Consider the following 27,870-nt stretch of genomic DNA (forward strand, 5'->3'; position numbering starts at 1 on the left):
TAGGAGTCTTTCCTCTGACAGGCTTTGTATCAGGACCAAGCTCAGTGCAGAGTAGACATTGCTTTGGTAATAGACATATAGGACACACATATTCAAAGAAAACGTCACATGAATGTAAGCTGCATTAAACGGTTTACCTTACTTGACTCTACAACAATTTGGCATGTTCACAAAACAGCATTGCTTGGCACATCCGCTCCAGATGCCTTACAACTGTGATTACACCAGTGCATTCTGGGATTCTTAAAGCATCTATCCCATGATTAGGGCCCTACCAAATTCACTGCCATGAAAAACGCGTCACAGACCGTGAAATCTGGTCTTTTGTGTGTTTTTACCCTATACTATACAGATTTCACAGGGAGATCAGCGTTTCTCGAACTAGGGATCCTGACCCAAAAGGGAGTTGCAGGGGGGTCACAAGGTTATTTTAGGGAGGATACAGTATTGCCACCTTTACTTCTGCACTGACTTCAGAGCTGGGCGGCTGGAGAGCAGTGGCTGTTGGCTGGGCGCCCAGCTCTGAAGGCAGCACCCCGCCAGCAGCAGTGCAGAAGTAAGGGTGGCAATACCATACCATGCCACCCTTACTTCTGCACTGCTGCCTTCAGAATTGGGCAGCCAGACAGTGGTGGCTGCTGACTGAGGGCCCAGCTCTGCCCAGCGCAGAAGTAAGGGTTGCAATACCATACCCACCGCCAGCCACTGCTCTGCAGCTCCCAGCTCTGAAGGCAGCGCCGCTGCCAGCAGCAGTGCAGAAGTAAGGGTAGCAGTACCGCAACCCCCTCCATAATAACCTTGCAAACCCCCCACGCCCCAACTCCTTTTTGGGTCAGGACACCTACAATTACAACACCGTGAAATTTTATAGTTAAATAGCTGACATCATGAAATTTACTATTTTTAAAATCCTATGACAGTGAAATTGACCAAAATGGACTGTGAATTTGGTAGGGCCCTACTCATGATGCCCAAAACTGCTGATGGGAGCAGGAACTTTTTCATTACTTCCAACCATGAGCTACTAGGTTGTGGCATACATTCAGGGGGATTGGATAAACAAGTGCACCTGCAACCCTTGTGGCATCCCCCTCTAGTGCAAAGAAACCACGGGAGACTGCACCAATCCAGGCACCCAACCAATGCTTGTAAAAGGCCTGGGATGGCAGTTCTATGCAGATGCAAGGCATGCTATCCTCATTGCAAGCTCAAGGGAATCCATACAATGGTTTGATTAGGTGACTTTTCATGCAGTGAAAACAGACCCTTCCTATTTCAAGCACAATTGCTTGGACTAACTCCTAGGTTTTATTCAAGGTTAAACTGCAGTGATTAAAATATTAAGTAGGATATTTTTACAGGGAGGTGCAAAGGCTCTAACACACTTTTTAAAAGAATGTTTGCTTTTATTTAACAATTTCACTTACTACAGTTATGCTGTTAGTGTAAAGAGGGAATAACTTTGTTTAAACTCTCTTAATTACCACTAGAACAATCAATCAATCCCATAAAATACTGTATGCCTGTAGTGAAAGACAAATAAAGGAAACAAAAAGGCAGACGAACATTAACCTGAGCAGGTGTCTAAAGAAGATAAGCAAAAAAAAATTGGGACAGCATGGCTTACGTGAAGGTAAATACTGTCTGTCTAACTTGTTTGAATTCTTAGAAAGAGTTAACAAGGCAGCAGGTAAATGAGAACCACTAGATATAATCTAGAATTTCAAAAGGCTTCTGATAAAATCCCTCTCAAGGGGCTGTTAAGAAATCTTGGTTTTACTACAGGGTGAGAGGTAAAGTCCTCACGACTTCTAGGTCTTTACCCATATGGATTAGAAACAGATTAAAAGATAGGAAACAAAGTGCAGAAATAAACAGCCCCAGTTCTCAGCACGGAAAGAGGTTAATAGCGGAATGCCCCATAGGATCAGCATTGGACCAGAGCTGCTCATGAATATCTTTAAGGATTTTATGGCCTGTCTTTTTCTGGTGTTCCCTGCTTCCAAAATGCTGGATAGACCCACAAGTTGTCCTTTCAGATTGACAGCCTTAATAGCCATAGTTAGACTATCCAGAAGAAATTCTAAGATGTGTGTGACTTTGGCGGAGTTTAGGAACACACCAAGCTCTCTGCACCACAATTTAAACCTGACCCATGAATCTGACTGATTAGCTGAGCATCCTGAAACTTCCCTTGTCCAAAAAAAAAAAAAAAAAAGAGGCCTGTTGCAAACAGACTGTTCCACTTCACTGTTTGGGATGACGGGGAATGGGACTGCACTGCACCACTGGGGTAGGAGATCCAAGGTCAGGAAAAACGTCCGTCTTGCAATACAAAGTTATAGTCTGTGTTCTATACAATAGTACATTTAGGTACTTTACGGGACTTGCATGCCTTCTTCTAAAGCATACAGAATACACCAATGTCAAAGACAAGACATCAAATGACACAGACCATTGGACTGTTCTGATATCATAATTCCTATGTTTCTACCTTTTTAACAACGAATTAGAAGCTAACTGGGACTCATTTGTGATACTGTGTTAAATGTCAAATTAAACCAGTATCAGGAAGTTCAAGGAGGGAAAATCTTATTATTAAGTTCCTTTCACAGTCACTGCAGGTCTGCAAAAGGAAACCCTAACTCCTTTCACAATCTTAAACTTTGACTTCTGAGATCATTGCAAAGCTAGCCTCAAATAGAAGCCATGCTCTTCTGATAAGACGCTGTAACTTATGCATCTCTAGAGACCCCGTATGGAGGCAGAGAAAATAACAGCTTCCAAACAGTGGAAGTTATTTGTAAAAGAGCTGCTGTGTCCTGTTTCGCTGCATTTTGTTCAAACAATGGACACTTTCAGGAAGAGGAGGAGGAACAGTTAAATCCTCAGGATTCGTTTTATCCCCTCAGCTTCTCTCTTTTTTTTTTCCCCCCTATTGTGACATTTTCTCAGTAAAGAAAGGAAAATTGAACTCAGTGCTCAGTCGTCTTCTTCCCATTATTATTATTGATATTGTAGTAGCTCCTAAAGGCAAGGGGAATATAGTGATTGGTATGCCCTATGGAAGCCCAACAGGATGTTTTGGTGGCCTCACTCAACCCTCTGTAGTTGCCCAAAAGATGTGGGTCACTCCAGCTGAGTCCAACGCTGCAAGGTGCTGAGCACTTCCTGCAAGCTGCAAGTGGCCTCAGCTCCCACTGAAGTTCAGTGGGAGACAGGACTCTCTGCACCTCTCCGAATTCGTCACGGTCTCTCTCTCCTTCAATCCCTCCAGCTCTCCTTTGCTGTTCTGTAAACCTATCTCCTCTCCCTTCTTTGAGCTCCTACCTCCCCACTTCAAGGCCGGGTTTAGCCTGCCCTGTAACCTCTTTAGAGGAATATGTGCTGTCTTAAATAATGGTAAGTACTATTTTCTGTATTGTTCCTCCGCCCATGATAAAGACGTGTAATCACAATAAAAGGGAGGGGAGAAAAACACCTGGGGCTCAATTCCCTACTCCATTATACCTGTCTTACAGCAGCATCACACCCTGGATTCCAGTAGAGTTACAACCATGTAAAACTAGTGCAACAGAGAGGAAAATCAGGCTCCCTATTTCCTTTTTGGGAGATTACTTTTTAAACATTTAGGTGCATGCTCCGTGAGCTGCTAAATGCTGTCCTCTCAAACACAACTCTGCCTCTGGCATGGGTAATGGTTTTCTGTGCTTTCTAAACAAAGAATGGGAGGCAGAAATCATTACTAAGTTTATCACAAAAACAAATTAGACTTGCACAGGTTGATCTTAGAAAGGAATGGTCTGAAGAACTTTCCTACTGGATGGACTCAGCCATCAGTAAGAAAAGGAAAGATGCTGAACACTGGGTGTTACGTTGCAGGATATTATTGAGGTAAATGCCTCCGTAGATTTGAGAGGAAGGGTGGTCCACTGGTTAAGGCACTAGACAAGAACTTGGGAAACCCTGCTCCATCACAGATTTCCTGTGTGACTCAGGCAAATCATATAGCCTCTTCATGCGCCAGTTCCCCATCTGTAAAATGGGGATAATAGCACTTTCCTACTTCAAAGGGGTGTTGTGAGGATAAATGCATTGAAGATTGCGAAGCGCTCAGATAATATGGTGATGGGGGAAAAGGGGACGCAATAAGAACCTAGGATGGATTTCAAAAAACAAGATTAGCCATTTATATGAATGGAAATAACATTCAGCAGTTGTGCTAGCTAGGATAAAAGTTAGAAGGGTGCTCCAACCTCATGCTTGTATAAGTTGCTCATCAGGCAGAGGTCAGAATGAAATATTGCCCATGGCTTAGCACAAACATAGATTATGCACATGCATTATGTTTTTCCTTCTTTTACAGCATGTAGTACTGGCCCAGCTCAGAGACAGAACAGTGGACCAGAGAGATTCCTAGTCTATTTCTTCATATTTAACAAGTTTATTACGGTAGTGCCTAAGCCTTAGGGCAATTCTTTTTTAAAAGTATGAAGTTTCTCCTTTGGAGAAGGATAAAGGGAAGATCAGCAATACAATGATTATATAATTTTTTTCATTAGGGATGCAAAGCAAGCTGGAACAAGAAGTCACAACCAAGAAGAACAGGGAATGACACTCAGGCTGAAATCAGGAATAAATCCTGTTCAATCATACACTATTCAGGTGGAGCTAATGTAATTAAAAGATGTAAATGGACATGCCAGTGAATGTTAGAGAGACAAGGTGAGTGAGGTAATAGCTTTTATTGGACCAATGTCTGTTGGTGAGAGAGACAACTTTTCAAGCCACACAGAGCTCTTCTTCAGGTCTGGGAAATCTGTTCCACCTTGCATTGTGCTGGGTCACTGGGAGTACCCTTCCTAGACTTGAAGAAGACCTGTGTGAGGTTCAAAAGCGTGTCTCTCTCACCAATAGAAATGGATCCAATAAAAGATATTAACTCACCCACCTTGTCTCTCTAATATCCTGGGACTGATACAGCTACAACTACACTGCATTTCCCAGTGAATGTGCTAGATTAATGTGAAAGAATAAGGAGAACAAAAGACGAGTACAAAAAGCATGCTGTAATGTAATGCGCCATCAGAAATGGGCATAATTTTTGTATGTGGGGGGAAAACTGTTGGGCTCAGACAAAAAAATGCTAAAATAGCTAAGTGCGTACTACTGCAGCCATGATTAACATATTAAATGCAGATGAGGGTCTAAACATGCAAACAATGTGTATTCCCAAAGTTTAAACAGTTAGGTACCAGAAGGAAAGGCTGTCAAATAATGCAGTAATTTATGGGCCATTGGGATTGTTTTACGAGCCCTTAAATATACACTTTGGCTACCTCCATCAGAGAAGTGTGTTAACGGTCTATCATGAAAAGGCATTACAATTTTGGGCTGTATAGGAACAGACCTTTCTGACAGACTGTTCCCAATGCTTACATCTAAATGTTCAGCGTGTATTAAAAAAAATAAATTGGGTAGGACTGGATTGGGAGCGATAAGAGGATACAGAGCTTCTCTCATCTAGCCAAACATTTCCAGTGCAGGGACTTTCTAATAGCCAGATGCCCACATTGCTAAAAACACTTTAGAATAAAACAGAAACTACTGCCTCAAAAGCAAGGCCAAAAACTGGGCATGAAGATAAACCCTGGCTAGAGGAAAGGGGGTATCTCCAAAACAGGGCTGGGCAAAATGGGGGAGCATGCACTGATCCTCCTCATGTTATACTCACAGCTGGTCCTAGAGACATGTGAGACATCCACAGTTAGTGGAAAACATTGGGCCTAAGCGACCTGCCCAAAGCCAAAGAGGAAGTCAGTGTCAGAGCCTTAATTAGAACTCCAAGGAATTCCTGACTCCCAGTTCTGTGCTCAGATTGCATGACTGTGCCTCTCTCCCTCAGTCTATCCGCACCAACTCAATCACAGGCTAACAATCGGGTTACGGTTTCATACCTCAGGGCCTGATTATCAGCATTCAATCTCCACTTGTGCAGGTGCGTCTTTGCAGATGCACACACTCGCATTCTTTGTGCACTAGTACCTGAATGAGCAAGTGACAGCATACATCACCCACACGTGTAGTCATTAGTTCACAAGAACCCACTGAAATTAGACCCTTATTGTCCACTGCTATATAAATTTAATGGTCTCATTGGGATTGTTGCTGCTATTTACACAGCACCACAGATGTGGCAACTAACAACGGCTAGAATACAGGCAACGTCCCTCCCCCAAAGAATACAATATAGCAATGGGAGTAGTTCACAGTGGAGTTGTATGCGGGTGTTCATGCATGTAAGTACTGCAGAACATGTATGTTGCCGGCACCCAGTGCCGAGAGGCAAAACAACAGCAGGGGTTTGTTACCCAGTATGCTTTATTTAATAATCACAATGGGGTGGAGAAGCAGAAAAGTTTATTTGCAGCTGCAAACAAGGTACAGGGAGAATACAATTTTAAATTTTGCACATTAGAGCAGGTTATTATATATATTTTTATATTTTTAATGCTATTGCACTATATATTAGCTAATTAAAATTTTATATAAATATTTTGTTTTTATATGGGTTACAACAATATTTATTTTTTGTAATTTTTAATAAGCATTTTTAGCAACTTAAACAACTAGCACATTTCTAACTGTTTTTTTTATTATTTTTAACTTGGCGTTAGCAAACTTTATACTATAAGGCATTATTTGCGGCTGCAACATTGTTTTAAGAGCAAAAGAGTTTATTTAAACCTGCCAGGCTTGAATTTTATTAAGGGGGGTTGAGAAGAAGCCCTTAGGCCTTTAGCAGGGAGACTTTTTTGACCCTTATGGCCTTTTATTTTTTTAATTTAATTAGTGGCTATGCTCTGGGGTTTTTAATAAAAATAAATATTCTAAAAAAAATTATTATTTGAGTTTTTTTTATTTTTTTTTATTTATTAGCAGGCTATGCATAAAATTAAAATTTTTAAAATTATGTAAAATAAGCATTTTTATACAGGACTATATATAACACAGTAAACATAACATGATTAATACAGGAAAAGAAACTTAAATAATAGGCTAAACAACTTACTTAGCCACTGGGAAAGGCCCCAACCAGAAAATAGAGAGCCTAGCCAATTTTTTTTAGTTTGCTGATGAATGCTTTTTGCTAGCTGTTTTAGGCGTTGTAAATTAGCTTTTACAGATGGCCCTGAATTTGTTATATTAAAGCAATACATGCCTGCAAACTTTTGGCATAGGTGACCACGGCGTAGAAGCAAATAGTTTACAGCCAGCCTGTTTTGTAGCATACCCTGATGTCTTTTTTTTAAACTTATGTGAGAGTTGGGCCACGATGGTTGAGGTTAAGTTAATGGCCTTTGCCACCGTGCGTTTACTGCACTCTGGGCCAGTGCCAGCCAGGTATTTACGGGTACAATGCCTGAAACAGAAGTAGCGGTTAGGCACATGGCCAAGAGGGGGAATAAAATATATATATATATATTTTTTTTTGGCAGGCTGCTGTTTAAATAGTAATTTTAGTTTAAGATTTTTAGTGGAGGGGGCTGAATGCACGGTTTATTTCTTAGCTGGGGGGGTTGATACCGCTTTTAGCCGAGTATAATGAATTTAATTTTTGTGGTTTTTGACCTTTGCTGCCGTGTGGGAGACCAGCAGGACGGTATAGGGTTTATTTACTTTTTTTGGAGGGGTTTGGTTTTTTTAGGTATGTACGAGCACTGAATTACCTGGCTGCAGGAAGTGGATGGGCGAGTTTAAGGGTAGAGGCTGGGAATTTTTAGTATACCTGTGAAGAGACAAAAGAACAGCAAAGAGGGAACACATATACTGAGACAGAAAACCATTTTTTAATTTTTACTTTTTTTTTTGACACAACCGGTGTATTATTTGTAGGCCATGCCCTTTTAAACATAATTTTAAAGGGACTGAGCCCTAATTTACTTTTTGGGAGAGCACGGATGCGGAGCAGAACTAGGGGCAGGGCATTAGATCACCATAGGGAAGCCTTCTGGCATACTTTTGAGAAATGTCGCTTAAGGGTCTGATTGGTTTGCTTTATTACCCCACTGGCTTGCGGTTTTTAGGGTGTACGGAGTTTTTAGGGAATCTGTAAGGCGTTTGAGATGCTTTGGACGATTTTTAACGTGAAGTGTGTTTTATTGTTAGATTTTATTTACTGGGGAAGTTTAAAGCGAGGAATAATTTTTTTTAACAAACTTGAGAGCCACTGTCCTGGCAGTGCAATTGTGACATGGAAAGACTTTAGGCTATTTGCTGAATTTATTTACCATAATAAGGAGATAGTTGAACCCTTGGGTCCGGGGAAACTTAGTAAAGTTTATTTGCCACACGTGTCTGGGGCCTGGAGTGGGTTCCAGGGCTGTTGGTGGTACTGGGTGTCTTGGTCAGGGGTTATTTTTTTGACAGACTAGGCATTTTGTCTGTACCTGGGCAGCCAGGGGTTTGAGTCTGGAGGTTATGAAGTACTTTTTTATTAGTTGAATAAGTGCCTTTTTGCCAGCATGAGTGGTTTGATGTAATTTTTGTAATACTGGCAGAATTAGGCCTTTTGGTAAGAGGACTTTTTTGGGGGGGGAATGAAGCCTTTTTTTTTTTTTTTTTTTGGAGACCAAGTTTGTTAGCTAGCTGTTTTTTGTTTTTTTTTTTTTTTTTAGAATAATGAGGGGTCGGGAGCTCCCCCACTGATGGGATAAGGGCAAGCATATAGGTGTTTTTAGTCTGAGGGGACATCAGGGTGGAAGCATGCTTTGCCTTTTTATTTGCCCTGACATTATTTTTAGTTTTATTTTGATTTTTTTTTTGATGGGCCTTATAGTGAACTACTGCCACTTCTGAAGGGAGTTGCACTGCCTTTAAAAGCTGGAGAATTTGGGGCCCGTACTTGACTGGAGAGCCTTGGGCTGTTAGCATTTTTTTTTTTTTGCTTTTACAGGCCAACATGAGCATGCAGCACACCAAAAGCATATTTGGAATCAGTGAAAATATTGACTTGGTTTTTTTTGGACAGTTTGAGTGCACGGGTCAGGGCCACTAGCTTAGCCAACTGGGCAGAGGTTTCAGCGGGCAAACTTTTAGCTTTTATGGTGTCATTGAGGGTTATAATAGCATAACCCGCCCTTTTTTGCCTATTTATTACTATGCTGTTACTATTAGTGTACTGCTTATAGTTTGCATTTGGGAGGGGCACTTTTTTTAATTTAATTAAAGGGTGGCTAGAATATTGGGCATTTATGATTTTTAAACAGTTATGTTTCTGTTTTTTAGTTTTTGGTAAGAGGGTGGCAGGGTTAAGGGATGGACAAGGCTGCAGCGTGACCTCAGGGTTTTTTAAGAGCTTTGCTTGGTATCTTGCCATAGGCGTTTGTGTGAGCCAGAGGCCGCCCTTAACATCCAGTAAAACGCGTACCATGTGTGGTGTAAAAACCTGCATTGTTTTTTTTAGTGTTAGTTTTTTTGCTTTTGCCAGGGTCAGAGCAGTGGCTGCCACTGCCTGCAGGCGTATTGGCCAGCCCTTAGCTACTTGGTCTAGTTGTTTAGAAAAATATGCCACCGGACCTTTTTATGTTTTTAGCAGCTGTGTGAGTACTTTTAGGGCCACCCCCTTTTGGTTATGTACATACAACTGAAATGGCTTGGAGAGATCGGGCAGACCTAGAGCTGGGGCTTTTATTAGCTTTTTTTTTAGGATTTTAAATGCCCTGTCAGCATTTGGGGTTTAATGAAAGGGGTTATGGTTTGCTTTTTTATACAGTTGTACAGGGGTTTAGCTCATAGTTTAAACTTTGGGATTTATATTTTACAGAAGCCTGCCATCCCCAGAAATGCTCTGAGCCGCTTGCAATTACTCGGGATAAGAACTTGGCATATGGCTTTTTATTTGAAAGCTGGCGTTTCTTTTGCCATATGTAGAACCTGAGGTACTGTATCTGCGGGAGAGCAATTTGAGCCTTACTTTGTGTTACCCAATATTTTTGGAGTTTTACAAAATTTAGGAGACTCACGGTGGCTTTAAGGCAGGGAGTTAAGCTCACAGTGGCAATTAACAGATTATTTATGTATTGCAAAAGGAGGGCTTTTTTATTATTTTATTTTTTTAGGTTTTTGGTCAGAGCCTGCCCAAAGAGGGTGGGGGAATTTTTAAACCCCTGGGCTAACACTGTCTAGCAAAGTTGCTTTTAACTTTGTTAAGGTCTTTTTATTTGAAGGAGAAAATTTTTTGTGATGAGGTGTTAACTGGGATGGCAAAAAAAGCATTTTTTAAATTAAGAACTGAAAAATGGGTATACTGTCGGATTGTGTTTTGAATGCGCTGCAAAAAGGCTCCAGGGCTTTCACTACTTTATATGGTTTAGTTTAATTATTTTGTCTGACAGCTGCGTGACAGAGTCCATACAGTAGCAGCTCTTTATAGGAGGTGAGGTGAGTCATAGCTTGATTGTTATTTGAGTCCCACCTAGGATTTTTTATGGGAACCTGATTATTTGGGATTGGGACATTGTTACGGTCCTGGTTATATTGCCTTTTTGCTTTTTTTTTTTTTGCTTTAGCTATGATTTGTTTTTGTTTAACCTCAGTTAATAATGTTTGCAGAAGGACATTACAATGATTTTAGTTTGGCTTGTAGCTACTAAGACATCTCTCAAAAAACGATACAAACTTGCTTGGGTTGATAGAAAATTTTTTAGCCTGTGCTTTGAAAGCGGCCAGGTTTATAGGATTAAAAGGTGCATGAGTATAGACCTGCATGATAAGAGCAGCTTGTTTTTTTTATTGCATTATGGGCAATTTTAGTTTTGGTAAGTAACGGGTATAGTTTAGCAGATGGAGCTTGAACCTTACTATGAGCTTTACTAGGAATTTTACTTCGAGCCTTGCTTTGTGTGGGTGTAGGGGCCGAAGGAGCCTCAGTTTGTGTGGGTGTAAGGGCTGAAGGAGCCTTACTTTGCGTGGGTGTAGGGTCCGAAGGAGACACCGGATCTGCCATTACATTTGGGGTGGGGGTCCGGGGACTGACGTTAATTGCTACTGGGCCAATTGGGGTTAAATTACAGCATTGTAAAATATTAGTAGGAGACCACAAGGTTATAAACAACTAAGCATAGGAATGCTTATTTTACTTTTTTGTTTGTTGACAGAACAGGAGTAACTGGAGGATTGTATTATGATTTAGTGATTTTCCAGGAGGCCACTGTTTTTGGTATTTTAATTGGTACTGAGGCCAGTTAACTGTATAAAATTGCTCAAATTTATTTTTAGTTATTGGATTTGATTTAAATACTTCTTAATTTACTAAAATATACTTTAGGGGCATGCACCGTACTTTATCTTTTGTGCTCTGTTTTTGTTTTATACTTACAGGGTAACTTTGGGCATTTTTAGGTTTTAACAGAGCATATAATTTGGATTTTAAAAGGTTTTTATTTTATTTAAGGGACCGGTTTTTTACTGTTGCCCACAGCTGTTTTTTTACTATATGAGTGAGTTGCACCGTTGTGCCTTTTGGGGTTGATTAAACTGTGTTTTTTTTGAGGCCCCCGATGAACTTACCAGTGCATGCTGGGCGTTGGTTTTTGCCACAATTTTTGACCGCCGGAAGGGATTTGGGCAAGGCTAAATTGCAGGCTTGTTGCCCCACGTTGGATGCCAAAAGCTGTTGCCGGCATCCAGTGCCGAGAGGCAAAACAACAGCAGGCGTTCGTTACCCGGTGTGCTTTACTTAATAATCACAATGGGGTGGAGAAGCAGAAAAGTTTGTTTGCAGCTGCAAATAAACTTTTCTGTTTCTCCACTCCGTTATAATTATTAAGTAAAGCACACCAGGTAACAAACCCCTGCTGTTGTTTTGCCTCTGGGCACTGGGTGCCGGCAACATGTAGGTATTTAGGAATGACAGGAAGGAAAATGGGGTTGGCACTTAGCCAATGTTTGTTGTGACGCTGTTCCAAGCACAGAAGGCACCAAGTAGAGAGTGGGTATGGATGCTCTCATACCACGGTGATAAGTGTGACAAGAACTGAATTACAAAGCAGAATAGAAAAAAGGGTGTGGAGAGGGAATGGAACTAGGAGCAGGAAAACATGGATTCTATTCCCAGCCTTGCCAATGACCTGCTGTGTGATCCTGGCAAGTCCCTTCACCTCTCTATGCCTCCGTTTCTCTTCCCACCCTTTGTCTGTCTTGTCTGTTTCAGATGTAAGCTCTTTAGAGCAGGGACTGTCTCTAGCTAGATGTCTGTACAGTGTCTACCCCAATAGGGCCTCTACAAGCTACTGTAATAAACACAGGAATAATAGGAGAGAGGCTTGGACAGACCAGAGAGAAGAGGAAATGGTACAGGAAGAAATGAGGTAGAGACATACACGGGAGTACTAATATGAGAGTTTTGAAGGTACTAATAAAACTGAGGAAGGGCAATGGACAATTGAGTCCTAGTAGTTTAAAACAGTCAGTTTCATGGAAGATTTTATTCTATGGTGAAGTCCTAGCCCCACTGAAGTCAACGGCAATTACTTCAATGTTGCCAGAATTTCATCCCTTTAAGTATCGCACTATTGTTACAGGTTAACATGCCAGACATCTGATGCAAAAGACTGAGAAAAAACATCATGTAAAACATGGAACCTTTTATTAAGATCTACTCAGATCTTTACTTTTATGTCATTTGAGTATCATCAAAATATAAAAAGAAATATTAAGCATACCTCAGCTCCTAAACTGAGAGAGGTTATTTCATCCTCAAACGCAGAATGAGTATCAATATGAGGAGGAATTCCTAGAACACAAAAACCAGAGAATGAATAAATAGTCACTGCAATTATATTGAAATACCATCACTTTTAATGTAAGCTTCTCCTAAGTCCCATTTTCACAGCTGTTCACATGTAAACCAAAGCACAGTAACCTCGTGCATTTTTATGCCTACTATGTGTAGTGCAGTACTACAGCAGATCAAAACATGGAATTTCCTTCCCCTCCCATGGGAAATTCTGATATTTCAACAGTTGTTTTCATCCCAAATCAACATTTGTTTTCAAAATGCACTGCAGCAGCTCAGCCACAGGGAGACTCCAGTGCATCATGGGAGACATAGTCTGTCTAGAAAGCAGGGCCCATGGGGAGAATGGGGACACGAAGGACTTGGAAATATAACTTCCATATGGCACTGCAGCTGCTCTGGCAGACACACAGATTAATGAAAAGAGAAAAGGAGTACTAGTGGCACCTTAGAGACTAACCAATTTATTTGTGCATGAGCTTTCGTGAGCTACAGCTCACTTCATCGGAGTTTTTCCACTTAATGCATCCGATGAAGTGAGCTGTAGCTCATGAAAGCTCATGCTCAAATAAATTGGTTAGTCTCTAAAGTGCCACTTGTACTACTTTTCTTTTTGCGAATACAGACTAACACGGCTGCTACTCTGAAACCTGACACAGATTAATGGCGACCTGACCCCAAATTAAACATTTTGTTTAGATTCTCCTGATCAAAACTTCTGTCAAAATTGATCTCTCCCTGCAGAAAGTTTTGATTTTTACAATATCCCATTTTCCAACAGGAAAATGTTTTGTTTTAATTGTTTTGACCAGTCTTATATACAGTACCAATATCAGAAGCCAGATTTTGCCCCCAGGTGCACATGTATTGACTTCCATTAGTTTCAAGAGGAGCAATGTACTTAATCGCATACAGAACTATATAGGTTAAGCATCTTACAAGAAGTTCACTATATTACAACACGGTTACAATATGAAGTGTAGAAATTCTGCCCTCAGAAATATATTGAAGTCAGCCTGATAAGACATGTGCATCTATTATTTCTTCGTAGCAGCATCCAAACACTCCAATCAGAATCTCATTGTGCTAGGAGCTGCACAGACACATACTAAGAGACAATGACCTGAATTTTTGAAAGTGAATAGAGATTTCAGGTGCCTGAGTTTTTGGATCTTCAACTTGAAATACCTTATAGTGGCCTGATTTTCTCAAAGTGACCTCAGAAAAATCAAGCCCATCTAAAGGTAGCCACCCAAAAACTGAGGTTCCCAAAATCACTAATCATTTTTGAAAACTGAAGTCAGTGTCCCTGCGTTGAAAAGCTTAGAAGGTAGGGATAGAATTTGACTCAGTACAGATACTGGATAGTATTTATATCAATGCACTGGATTGCACATACTGTATGCTAATTAATGTCCTAAATGATTAGAGCTTAAGAAAGGTTTTATATAAATTCTGTATTCCTGGAAGAAAATTACAATTCATACTAATTAATTCAGATAACCCAGACAGCAGCACATAACCATACCAATTTAACTGGCTGTCAGATATGTGAACGAACAGGGTCAGATGTCTAGACCCTAGGTTGGCAGATAATAAGTACACTGTCAGAGATTAATTCTGGAAGGGAAGCGTTTGTCCTTCATTCATAAGGACAAACCAGATATATTCCAGAGACTGGAAAGCCAAAGCCAGGTACCTTGCCTTGATGACTGAATTCAGTAAAAAGCACAGCATATGCTTTACCCTGTGGATGCATGAGTGGAAGTAACTCTCTCTTCTGTCCTACTGAGTCTGGAAGAGACTGTTGGAGCAGCACTCCCTTCCTCCAACATGGGGTACAGTCTGCATCATCCTGAAGATTCTCTCATATGTACTTACAGAAGGGGGTTTCTTGCTGCTTGGCAAAACATGGCAGGAAAGGTTTGAGTTTGGCCAGCCCGTTGAAAGCCCTGCAGTTATACTTGGACCAGGTGATTTTCCTGAATCTTTGTCTCAGGAAGTGAGTGAAAAATGGGTTTGGTTGATCCTGTCATACATGGACTGTTTACCTCTCCAGGTTACCAACTCTTCTATTACATGATCAGCTTCCGTGACCTGGCCTAAGACGCTTGGGCCAGATTCTAATCTCAGTTACTCATTTTCAATACCAGGATCTCTCTAAATGTGAGTTCCCAAGTTAGGAAGACTGCATCCAGACACTGCCCTCAATTCATGAAAGCCTCCCTGTGGAACTTAGCAGATGCAGAAGTGCTGTCTCCGAATCATACCCATTGTAGTTGGTTTTCTGTTTTCAATTCTAGATAAAACATTGAGTTTGATTTTTTTAAAGGGCAAATGCACTTACCTTGTCCAGGTTCATACTGGTTTATTGTCAACTGATCGGGTTTATGTTTGATATATCCCTGCTTCAAGCACTTCTCCAGAAGCATGCTGCAAATTCCCGGGAGCCCTGTTATTACAAACAGAAGTATAAATCAGATGTTTTCCTACTCTTTTTTTCTGCTTTTGGTGAAGGAGAAATCTAACAACTGGACAAAATACACAGAAATATGATAAAATATCTACAGCCAAAATGGGGCTTGTAAGTCACTGCACCCCATCAATTACACAGGCAATATTGTACTCACTATGATGTGTTCATGGAAATAGCGGGTCTAATCCTGCAAACCCTCTACATGTGTAACTTGCATAGACTATGAGTAGTTCTTAGAAGCCCGCCACACACAAAGGACTGGCAGCACTGGGCCCATTGTTTGCATGTGCAATTTCTATTGTCTGTGAACATAAATAACTGGATGCCAAATTCGGTGTCATTGAAATCAATGGCAAAATCCCCATTCACCCCAATGGGTGCAGAATTTCACCCAGGTGCACAAGTGCTTTGCACAAAATTAAAGGCTGAGTTAGGACCCTGTCTTAGGGCAGTCCCTGCCTGGAGCACCCTTCTGTGGCAGGCTGCTGAATGACAGACATGCCTGCCTCAGTTTCCCTCCTGCAGACTCCTCCAAAATAGTCCACAGAATCTTTCTGGGGGCAAATATAGTCCTTGTAGGGTTATCTTATTAAAAAAGTACAGTCCACATAAATTATAACAAAACTCCCATTATCATCGTCCAGTTTTCCCCCAGCATAGTGCAAATAGCACATGCAAAACATAGCCCTGGCATCTCTTACTATACCTGCAGCCTGCTCCTGTCCTTGTACCAGGACAGCCACTGGGCCCTTCCAACCAAAGTGCAAGCCCACTCTTCCCAGCTGGGACCCCGACGGCCTCTCTGCTGGGAGCATCCCTCACACCTACCAGCCCTCTCACAGTTCCTCTCGGTCTCACTCTCTGGCCCTGAAATGTCAATGGGTAAGCCCCTCTGCTGTTCCCCAGCTGTCAGCCCTCTCCACCCTTAGCTGCAGCAGGCAACTTCCTCATATAGCGGTTGCTCAAAAAAGTGACCAAAATTTACCTCAGTGAAGAATGGCATCCATGACTGTTTTAAAAAGTTTGAAGTTTGAAAAAAAAAACTTTTTGAAAAAAAGTTATAAGTGATTAAAAATGGGTTCCATCCATGCATGCTAAAACATGATTTACCACAGCACTGATTCAGGAAAATATCCCTATTCAAGAAGGGTGTTTAAGCGTGTCGTTAAATTCCATTGAAGTTAATTGGATTTACACACCTGTTTAAGTGCCTTCTTTAATCAAGGCTTTAGTTATACAACTTCCTGGAACACTACACTGTACTGAAGTTAGGTTCTGTGTGTATCTGTTGGAAAACAGATTTAAAACAAATGCCATTTTAAAATGCCTTTTCATAGGAAAGTTCTCACCTCCATGCAATGGTTTATCTTTGTCTACATTGTTGTTGTCATATCGAAACTCATATCCAAAATGCTTTACCCTTCTGTGTTTTAAAGACTTCTGGGCTGTGAAGCAGAAAAATTAAACAATGTAAAAATATTAAAATATGTAAAATATATTAATTTACACAATTCGCTGTGCTTGCAGGGTATTTGCCTATTGCCTATTCCACACAATCTCTGTGCAGCTCAAAACTATTCAATAGTTGAAAACACTATTATTTTTGAACCTCAATATACAACTCAACTTTCCCATGTACTAAGAGTGACAAAACAACACAGAGCTTTAGTACCACTTCTCTTTGAAGTCAAAACCCTGATGCTTTTACACATAGCAGCAATCCCACAGACATCAATGCTTACACATGGGAGCAAAGGCTGTAGGTCCCTGGACCGTGTGTTTGTCTCTCTCTGACAACAGTACCAATTTTCTTGAGCCATGGCTGACACTTTGAACAAGCTCATGATATGGACATAATAGGAACTTTCACTTTCTTGCATCGTTACACTTCACACTAACTAAAGTTAATATAATGCTTTGTGCTGTGTCAAGGAGTAAAAGTTACTTTGTAATATGGAAGCTAATTGGAAAAAATAACTGGCTTTGTTAAGAAATTTATTCCACAGAGCTCATTTGAAACTACATGAGCAACTGGGAAGGGAGCTTCTTTGACTTCTCTCTGGTCAAAAGCTCCAGCTCCCAGGCAGGCTATCAGATTACAGGTGCTGCATTCTCAGAACAAACTCATTGACTGACTACGTTGTCAGGAAATGACTCTACAGTAGCTGCTTCTGGAAGCAGGAGCATAACTCAAATGTAACTGTATGATATAAAACTCAATTTTAAAAGGACTAAATATACAGAATGATTTTAAGGAATAAACTGTCCAAGATGCAGACTTCGTGCAGAAATTAAATTCAACGAAAGGACAATTTGCAGTTATTTTTGAAGGTCTCACCTTCTATGGTTCTACTAACCATTTTGAATGACTTCATTTTCTGTCCAATCAATACTTTCCAACATCTTTTGTTCTTCTTCAGGAGACACAAGCTCTTCAACCATCATCAGGCCTGGAGGCAAGCTAATAGGTATAATGTCCTCCCAATGCACTGTGGGTACAAAAATAAAACAGTGCTACTGCTTATGGAAAATGATCCCCTTGTGTTCTTTTATCAATAATGATAAACCCGAGATAGATCATCATCATCTGAATTAATTATCCTCCTTGGTAGCATAAAACAGGATCAGAATCCATGTTCTGTGCTATATAACCCAATTCTCAAATTTCACTGTGTAGGACCCGAGAGACTTAGTGTTTTCCACTCTCAAAAAATATCGGATTGTCTGTCAAAATAAAGGTCAAAACTTTCCCATGCGTTTCAGGGGAGATTCTAGTTGGATTCAATTTTATCTTGCCAGGACTCAGGATTTGTCACTGCTCATGGTTGACAAGCATAGAGTACAGTGAAGAAAGTATCATGTCTGAATGCTATGTGCTGTTTCTTAAATGTAAGAAATGATATAAAATTAAGATGGTCATTTGTAGCTGTGCAACCAGATGTGATCAAATGTTCACTGCAACACCTATCTTAATAGAAAATGACTTACGTAACAGGCTCCCATCTTACAGCCCTATGAATTATTATTGAAAATTATCTGTACTGTGGTAGAGTTTAGGGGCCAAGATCAGGACCTCATTGTGCTAGATGCTCTACAAACATAGAGACGGAGTTCACAATCTAAACGGGCAAGTGTTATTGTTCCTATTTTACAGATGAGAAACTAAGATGCAGAAAGATCAAATGACTTGGCCAAGGTCACACAGGAAGTCTGTAGAATGGGAATTGACCTCAGACCTCCCAAGTCCCAACCTATTATCTTCACCACAAAGACTATCCTTCCTCTCCAGCAACAAATGGTTTGGCTCCAAGCTACCAGAGAGACCATCTCTCTCTCTCCACCTGATACGACCACATGTGCTCATGGAGGTGTTCCTGCTGCAGCCTCCTAGCATTAAACAAGAAGGAGCTGCTAGCAGGACATTTTCTGTGAAAGGTCTTTAGTTCTGACATTCACTCCATACCTCAGTCTACAAGAGACCAGATTTCAGGGTATGCTGCAAGACCCCTCTTTTTATCCTAGACTTTAGTTAATGAGGAAAGTAGATTATTGTTCCTATTATTGTTTGATCCTTTTGGGCAATTAATTTTGCTTTTCAGCTTCCTGGAAAAGCTGACCCTTATATTTAATACATGTATTTATTCATCTATTTTATTTAGCCATATAAAGTATTGTTTCAAGCATCCACAGATTGCTCTAAGTTCCATATAATAAAAGACAAAAACCAGGAATGATTCACCAAACACAGTTCAAAAATATAAGGTGAATTTCTGACCCCACTGATGTCCATGACAAAACTTCCATTGACTCTCATGGAGCCAGAATTCCATCCACAGTTCCACTATAACAAGCAACTGAAAAGCAAAGGAAGAACAGTGATGCTTTATGGGATAGCAGAATATTGATACCTTTTTCCACAAAGTTAACATACAGAGTAACATTTTGGTTGGAGTCCTCCAGTGTTATCTCTTTCCCATTGAGAGTGTCATAGGCTTTCTTTGCTTCTTCTGTCGACCCATATTTCATAAATGAATACGGTTTATTTGGAGGCATTAAGAGTGCTTCCACCAATCCACATTCCTCTACTAGCCTGAGCAGTTGGTGTCTATTCACACCATTACCCAGACCTCCATTGGCAACGACCAAGCTCTAATTTAAAAAAATTAAATAGACACGTTAGTGGTCACCACTGATTTGTTTACTTGAAAATAGCATTTCACAAACACAAGTGTCATAAAGAGAAATGAAGCTATTATCTCTAAATTGGTCTGTGATTATTCTGTTTGATTTTCCAAAGGAAATGTTTCTATTTCAATTAGTCTGCGGTTATCTGAAGCCGAGAGCACATTAGTACAGCACACATTTAGGGGACAGGCTTTTACAGAACAAGAGCATTCAAGCTCAGAGAGACATAACATGCCCATGTTTGTGTGTACAGACACCACAACTGTGCCTGCAGACAGGTATCTGTGCGGGCGGTGGGAAGGGGAGTCTACACATTTACAATACAGGGATGACATGTGCCTTGCACATGCCCTGAACATTCTTGTCCCTCAGCTACAGAATTTATTTGTATTTGCAGATTCCATAGCCAACAGTTGGCTGTAAGTGTCCTTCAATAACCTTGAAAGGGTGGAACAAAAATAAATCCCATTGTATTAACTGTATCCGCCTGATTTTTTTCATGACAGCCAAGTGCTATGGCTCCCACAAATGAACTCAGAGAGAACTGAGCTCAGCAGCCAATTTCTAAACTCCCCCAATAACTTTTTTGAAGGAGTGGCCTCCAACATCATCCTCAACATTTTTCTCTTTACTCTTTTCCCCAAGGAAGGGTAACCCTTTCCTCTGTCTAAGGAGAGTCTGATGCATTCATTAGCATAACCCACTCATGCTATTCTTTCATTGGGCCAGGGGAGGAGGGCCACTTGAGAGCAATATGAGGTATCCCTCATGCCCCATGTTAGGGACTAACATGCAACCAGTGCTGAGCAGAATCAGCCCTGAGCAGGATCAGCTCAAAACCCAACTTCAGACCCCCTTCAGGGTACTTCTCTGAGTTGATGTTAGCTTGCTGGGGATGCCCCAAAATGCTAAAAGTAAAGATATACTGGTGAATATATATATTCTATATATAGTATATATCCTGCTGAAAGAATAGAATCACCCATTATCCAGGGGGCCACTACACAATTCAAAATACAGCTTTAGGGCCACAGTTCATCCTCCAAACACTTATGCACGGGAGTAGTCTCAATGGGACGAGTTGCCATCACTGATGTGCCAGTGTCTCAGTGCAGCGACACTCAGGGTATGGCTACACTGCAATGCAAGCCTGGGCTCAGACACAGGCTTGAGCTCAAACCCCTCTTCCATTTACACACAAGCCTGGCTGACTCAGGCCCAGGCCCCAGGACTTTGCAGGATGAGTCGATTCGAGCCTAGGTTCCACTGGCACTCGGGCCCAAACTCCATCGTTTTGCATATGGATGCAGCTCAGGCTGAGAGTTATAGCCAATGCTATCCCACAAACCCATCAGACACTGTTCTTTATCCTCTCTATCCCAAAAGTAGCCAATTGACCCCCAGGAAATGGAAGCAACCCCACTTGTACAGCCAGGCAGCGTTTAACCCTTCCATTTTATTCTGACCACTGAGCTACAGAGTAAACCTTCTCCGTCGTTAGCTACGGCCATCAACCAGAAGTCATCTTTTGTCAAGCGTGCCACTTCCTGGTCCCGAGAGCACAGTCAGATTTTGGTGAATCTCTGATGTGAGGCCAGCAAAAAGATGTGTTTTAGTAGGAGTACTAGCAATGACCACGTGTAAAAAAAGATAGAGAAGAAGCTGGCAGTGCTGGGAAGTCACTGGACCAGTGACCACTCAGAAAATGGATCAAGCAGCTCAAGACCAACTACTGGCAATCCAGGGATGAGAACTGCACCTCTGAGAACCCGCCTTCATCCTGCACCTTTTATGCGGCGTCTGACTGGGTGTGGGGTACTGCACCGAGCACGGAGCCAATAGTGCTTACAACAGCCTGGTCAGCCCGGGTGGCGAACTTCTGATCTCTGAATCCAATATAGGAATGGAAGAGTCCAGCAGGCACCAACTCAGGCCAGCAAAGTCACTGTGGTGCTAGAACCGGTCCAAGGAGGCTTTGCCACTGGAGCAGCTGCAGCATACCCTGGGTCCGGAGGAGCCTTTTGTTGCCCCCCCCCAGCTTGAGCAGCAGCCTGCCACAGAACTGGAAGAAACAGAATTAACCCAAGAGCCTGGTAAGTATGTTTGTTTTGATTAATATAGGAATGGAGAGGATTTCCAGATTATGAAGCAATGCAAAAGTTATTACAAGCTGTGGCTGCAGCGGGTATCCACTCATGGCAGATTGCACGGACAGCACTTTGGCGCTGGGGCGTTATAAAAATAAGAACTTTATATTGTTTTCCCTGTGAGTACACTGCTCTGTACTTATACAACAGTGTAACGAGCCACCTGTAAACAGAGAACTGTCCAGGTGGTGGTTGAAATGTGGCCCATTTAAATATGTAGTCCATTGGTTACAAAATCATTTGTCCAAAATAGGAGTGGAGGATAAGTATGCCATCCGGAAATGTGTCTGGGAGGGGGTGGGGTGGCCGTGGAGTTCTCTGCGAGTCCATATTAAGGTGTGTGCTTGCATGCAATCATAAAAGCCTGTTTGAGACGCTGTGGGAAGACAGTAAGCCATACAGATGCTAGCGCAGCATCCTGTTGATTCCCCCCATGAATTTTGACCCAATCCCAGGGGCTGATAGCTGCAAACTTTTCCCGAAGCAGGAACTCCAGACAGCTAGGCACATTTTGGGAAAGGGCATATTTTCGAGGGCCACCGCAGTAGCTGACCAACACACTCCACTCACAGATGTGCTATTCGGGTACCATAAGTTTGAATACTTTGGTGGCAAACACAGTTGCCTTGCCTGCCTGGAAATGCTTTAATATTGCCATTTTTGTAACACAAATAAAGGCTTTTATTTTATTCAGAGAGTTTATTGCCATCACTACATCATGACTAACAATGTTTGTTTTGAATAATAAAGATAACCATAGGGTAAGGAACAATGGGCAAGTTATAGCCATACACAATTTTTCAGTACCTCTAGGTACAATCAACCAATAATGAAAATGCACAGTTCTCCATCCATTACATTAACAGTCAGGTCATCCAAAATAAAAATATGTGAGGGCAGGTCTAGGTTGGATATTAGGAAAAACTATTTCACTAGGAGGGTGGTGAAACACTGGAATGGGTTACCTAGGAAGGTGGTGGAATCTCCATCCTTAGAGGCTTTTAAGGCCCGGCTTGACAAAGCCCTGGCTGGGATGATTTAGATGGGGTTGATCCTGCTTTGAGCAGGGGATTGGACTAGATGACCTCCTGAGGTCTCTTCCAACACTAATCTTCTATGATTCTATGAATATGCCCCATTCACTGTGTACAGTGACAATATCCTCCCCTCACACACATTTCAATGATGTATTGTCACAACACACATTTACTGTCAACATTGATGTAGAAAAACTTTCCTAAACATGCTGTTCTCCCTCTTCCATTGGCCCATGCCAACCCATAATGTGGGAGCACAGAACATCCCGGATTTGTGTTCCCTGGGTGCATCCTGCCGCAGCTGTCACAGGTGCACTTTCTTTCTGGCTGAGTGTACTGATTCAGCAATCCATCACTGCCATAGTTCCATTCAGGGGCAAACAGCTCACCTTTGGCTTCACACAGATTGTGAAGAGCACAGCAAGCCACAGTGATGCGGACAGCATTGATGACACTAGAATCCAAACACGTCTGTAGACAGTGCCAGGGGGATTTCAGTCAGCCAAATGCACATTCAACCACCATTTTGCACCTGCTCAGAGTGTGATTAACCCTTCTTTTGCCAGGTCCCGAGCTCAGGATACAGTTTCATAAGCCAACGTAAAAGGGGTTATGTGGGGTCCCCCAGGATAATAGTGGGGACAGTAACTCCATTTATGACAATGTCCTTTGGTGGAAATAGAATCCCAGCCTCTCCATAAAGGTAGACTCCTGCCCAGCAGAAAACCCTGGCATCACGATTCCTCCTTCCAGTGCAGCGCACACTAGTGTCCATAAATCAGCTTCTGTGGTCCACAAGGGCATGCGTAACAGCAGAATAGTGCCCTTTGTAGTTTATGTACTCATTTGCTCCCTAAGGAGCACAAGTCCCATCAATGGCTCCGATGCAGTTTGGAAAGCTTATTCTCTCAAAACCAGCAGTTACTTCACAAATATAGTTTCTGTCCACTGCACCTGGGTAAACCACTTGCCTGATCATCTCAGAAGCCTACATCACCACTTTACCCACAGTTGACTTTCCAACACCAAATTGGTTAGTAGTAGACCTGTAGCAGCCTGGAGTAGTCAGCTTCCAAACCGTGATAGCAATCCACTTCTGAATCAATATGGTCGCCCGCACACAGGTCTCACGATGCTGGAGGGACAGGACAAGCTGCTCACAAAGTTCCAGGAATGTAGCTTTTTTCATGCGAAAGTTCTGACCCCATTGCTGGTCATCCCAGGTCTGCATAACGACGGGATCCCACCAATCTGCGCTTACAGCCCTACTCCAGTAGCACCGGTCTACATAGAGGACATCAGCAACTACACTGAGAGTCGCGAGTCGTACCAGCCAGTACCATTCTTCCATACCTGTATCGTCGTTGTCCTCCTCCTGCTCCATCATTAGCTCCATCAGGTGCTTTCGGAGGGTCACAAAACATTGCTGAAATGTGCACCAGCATCTCATGGACGCTCCGCCTGTTTCCTGATACAGGAGTGGAAGCCCAAGCAAGAGAAGTTCTTCAAATGGTGACTCTTCCATGCTGCTGGCTTCAGTTGCTGGGAGCATGCACATCAAAACAATGGCTTGGCAGGATGTGTTGGCGGGCTGTGACAACTTCCTGTGATGTTCGGGATGGACTGTCAAGTTTTTCAACGCTGCACCATAAACCAAGGGCTAGAGCATCCACATTTTGAGAGGACGCTAAGTAGTCTGGCATATGGTTGGTTGGACTCGGGTCTGTATAGTGCAGTACGGATGCTGGTGCCCCAGTGTGGGGCCCTGACTCAAAATTTCTAAACCTAAGGTCACCAATGAGCATGGACACTCAAGCCCCTGACTTTTCAAACCCAGAGTCTGCAGACTCAAGTCCCACTAACCGTGGGCTTGCATTGCAGTGTAGACATACGCTCAGCTACCCCAGCATTGCTTCATGGCGCACTGAGGAGTAGTACCAGGGCTCTCTTAAAGCACTAATGCCGCAGCACAGACTGAGTCCCTCAATCACAGGCTTCCCACAAAGTCCCCGTCTCCCCATGCCATCAGGTTCATCACAAAAAGATGCAGACTCAAAATGGAGCTGATAGCTGAGCTTCTGAGACTCCTTCATATGGAATTTCTCTCTCTCTCTCTTTCAGGGGTGGAAGAGAGAGAGCCAGCCCCGCTGTTTACTTAGTTTCACTTGAGTAAGGAGGAATCACCTTTTGAGTGTTTAATTTTAGAATTTCAGAAGTGGCTGATATGCAGTGTTGTTGTAGCTGTGTCGGTCCCAGGATATGAGAGAGACTGGGTGAGGAAATCTCTTTTATTGGACCAACTTCTGTTGGTGAGAGAGACAAGCTTTTGAGCTACACAGAGCTCTTCATCAGGTCCAGGAAAGGTACTCTGAGCATGGCAGCTAAATACAAGGTGCAACAGATAGTTTAGCATAAGCAATTACCACATATTCTGAGGGACCATTCAAGGTGAAGTGGCCCATTAACATCCCTACAGTATTAGGACAAAAAGGGAGGGTTAATGGGTTACAGATTGTCATAATGAAACATCAATCCAATGTCTTTATTAAGACCATGATTTTTAGTGTCTAGCAAAGTTATGAATTTAAACTTCATCTTTTGAAAGTATTGGGCAGGTTCCCTTTGAGGTTGAGGACTGATAGGTCAACATAATTTTGTAGTATAGACAAGCCCTCTCTCAGGAAAATAATAAAAGACAAAAACACAACATCACCTGTGGGTGAACACTTTTCACAAAGCTCTCACTCTGTATCTGACCTATCAGTCCTCATCCTGTGTAGCATGAAAGCTTGTCTCTCTCACCAACAGAAGTTGGTCCAATAAAAGATATTACCTCACCCACCTTGTCTCTAAAACTAGCTGATGTCCAAAGATTTATCAGAATGTGTGTGTGTTGAGGGAGTGTGGTTGTTTTGCTAGTGGAACTACACAAAATATGACAAAATTTCAAAAGAAGCATTTTAAAATATTTCCTCTGCAAAAGATTGTCCATATTTTGCAAAAATTACAGCCAAAGTCCAATTGTCTTCTGAATAGTTATTTTGCCAAGTTTGGATAGTAAATCAATCATCTGAGTGTGAAACAGAGGGATTTTAGTCCTCCTTTAAGGGCAAATTAAATGCAACCTTAAGTATGCAGTCAATATTGGTGCCTTCATATAATTAGCAAGCATATGCTGTTATTGGCCTAAAATGGCATATCTGCCTTTCACACATTTTTTCTCCTCAACATCTTTCCCAGAATGAGTCAGCCAATCTTTTTCTAAAAGTATTTCTATAAATGCTCTATTACCTTTTCTGAAAGCAGATCCTAAAAAGTTTTGTTGTTTCAAATTGTAGTGTCTAATTATTCCAAATGAGAGCAAATTGGCTTGAAAATGGGAGGGAAAGATTTAATAAATGGAAAAGGATGACACTACTCTTAAAATCTTAATAAGGAGTGCTAGGTGACATGTCTGAATAACTACTGACAGATATTTCTATTATGGAGTCTCAGGACAGTGTCAGTACTTGTGTACTGTAACAAATCACATTTTCCAGAGGTTTACAATGCAAACATAAAAAAAAAAAAATCATTCTGCCTTGAAACCTAGCAAACAAAGTCTCAATGAAGAGGGAATTTCAGGAAAGTCTCTTCATTACCTCATCTGTGTATTGTCGCTGTACCACAAAGTTCAGAGGATTTTCAAAGTCTCTGGGTTAAATTCAGCTACAAATTCTGACTATTATTACTCTATTATTTTCATTTGGATTGCTGTAACACCTACAAGCCCCAGCCACGGACCAGGATTCCACCGTGCTAGTGCTGTAAAAACACAGAACGAAAAGATAGTCCCTTCCCCAAAGAATTTGCCATCTGCACTAGGTTTTCAAATCATTATTTACCTACATCCTCACATGGTTTTAAATCTCAGCGTAAACCAGGCCCAACAATTTGCCTTAAAACAACTGCCAAGATTGCAATGGCAACCGTAAGACTAGAATGAGGAAGAGCCCTGAGACAGACAGGGCAAGACATGGGATGACAGTTTACATAAGAGAAGCTGAAGTGAGATTACTAGTGAGGATCGGATTAGTGTTGGAAAAGATTTCTAGGAGTGGGGTTTAATAGTGAGTTTGAAGGAGAGAGATTATGCTTTGTGGAGAAGCATGGAGGGAAGAATAATGAAGGCACAAAAATGAAAGCAGAGGAGACAAAGAAAGTAATATGGGAAACGGAATGTGAATTAACATGTATATTAATGGATGAAGGTAACAAATTTTATTAGTAACATAATTATGGCTATCAGAACTTTTCCCAGCCACATGAACTATCCTTTCAGCCTAAAAGACCTAGTCCAAAGACCATTAAAGTCACTGGGAGTTTCTCCATGGACAAAGAGCTTTGACCAAACCCCAAAGTGCAGTTCTACTTTGGAATCAACGTGAAACAATCGACATGGAGTCTCACTGCCCTTTTCACAGTCACTTTTCAGAGCAGAACTGCACTTTAGCCAGTATATAGGGGAGGCTAGGATATGGATAAGCTGTGCAGTCAGGCTCACATAACAATTGGAACCTCACGTCACCTTTGTGGTGTGCGATACACACTCGATGCCCTCATGCCTCATTAAAGTGTTTCTGGCCTTGATCTGTTTCCTCAATAATTTCTTCTCAGACTTATTCCGTTTCAGATTGTTTTGACCGGTGCTGTCCATTTCTGCACTCGAGATTTGCAAAGACAAGGCCACAGCAGACGGGAGAAAACATTCAAGATTCCTAAAAAAAAAAAAAAAAAAAATGAATATGTCATTTATTCAAAGGCTGTTTTAAAATAATTTTTAAAGAGCCACTGACAACATAAAACTCCTTTGTAAAAAATCCATTATTTCTATTACTAATAACACCTCTGTTCTAATACCATGTTGAATACAAATCCCACACAGATCTTGGGCGAATGTCCCATTTTTTTCCCCCATTTGAAAAATGGAGAACAAAATTCACCTAGTTCACACTGTTTCGGTGAGATTATTCACCTCCCTCATAAGTCCTTTTTCAGGTAGGAATGGGGAACTTCATTTAGCTTACAATTTTGGAGGGGATGGGGGGAGAGGATCACAAAATTAACTTGAATGCAGAGACTGTTTTTTCCCCTTCAATTCATCCCCACAGGATTTTTTTTTCTGGGGGGTGATTCATGCAAGATAAAGGGCAATCTATGCTACATATTAGGGAAGAAAAAATTCCC

At 41.6% G+C, this 27,870-nt stretch overlaps 1 protein-coding gene across 2 annotated transcripts in view; it reads right to left on the reverse strand.

Moving 5' to 3' along the window:
• Positions 1-27,870, reverse strand: part of ALKBH8 (alkB homolog 8, tRNA methyltransferase) — a 78,044-nt gene that overhangs the window by 46,670 nt on the left and 3,504 nt on the right. For both annotated transcript variants that reach the window (XM_077808712.1, XM_077808718.1), the window contains exons 2-7: positions 27,212-27,401; positions 19,184-19,424; positions 17,633-17,764; positions 16,625-16,720; positions 15,147-15,251; positions 12,726-12,796 (exon numbers count right to left, since the gene is read on the reverse strand). In XM_077808712.1, coding sequence (XP_077664838.1) covers positions 12,726-12,796; positions 15,147-15,251; positions 16,625-16,720; positions 17,633-17,764; positions 19,184-19,424; positions 27,212-27,340 — 774 coding nt within the window. In that variant the 5' untranslated portion in view covers positions 27,341-27,401. The remainder of the gene's footprint in view (positions 1-12,725; positions 12,797-15,146; positions 15,252-16,624; positions 16,721-17,632; positions 17,765-19,183; positions 19,425-27,211; positions 27,402-27,870) is intronic.

This window comes from Eretmochelys imbricata, chromosome 1 (genome assembly GCF_965152235.1).
Source record: "Eretmochelys imbricata isolate rEreImb1 chromosome 1, rEreImb1.hap1, whole genome shotgun sequence".
In the NCBI taxonomy this organism is placed as follows: Eukaryota; Metazoa; Chordata; order Testudines; family Cheloniidae; genus Eretmochelys; species Eretmochelys imbricata.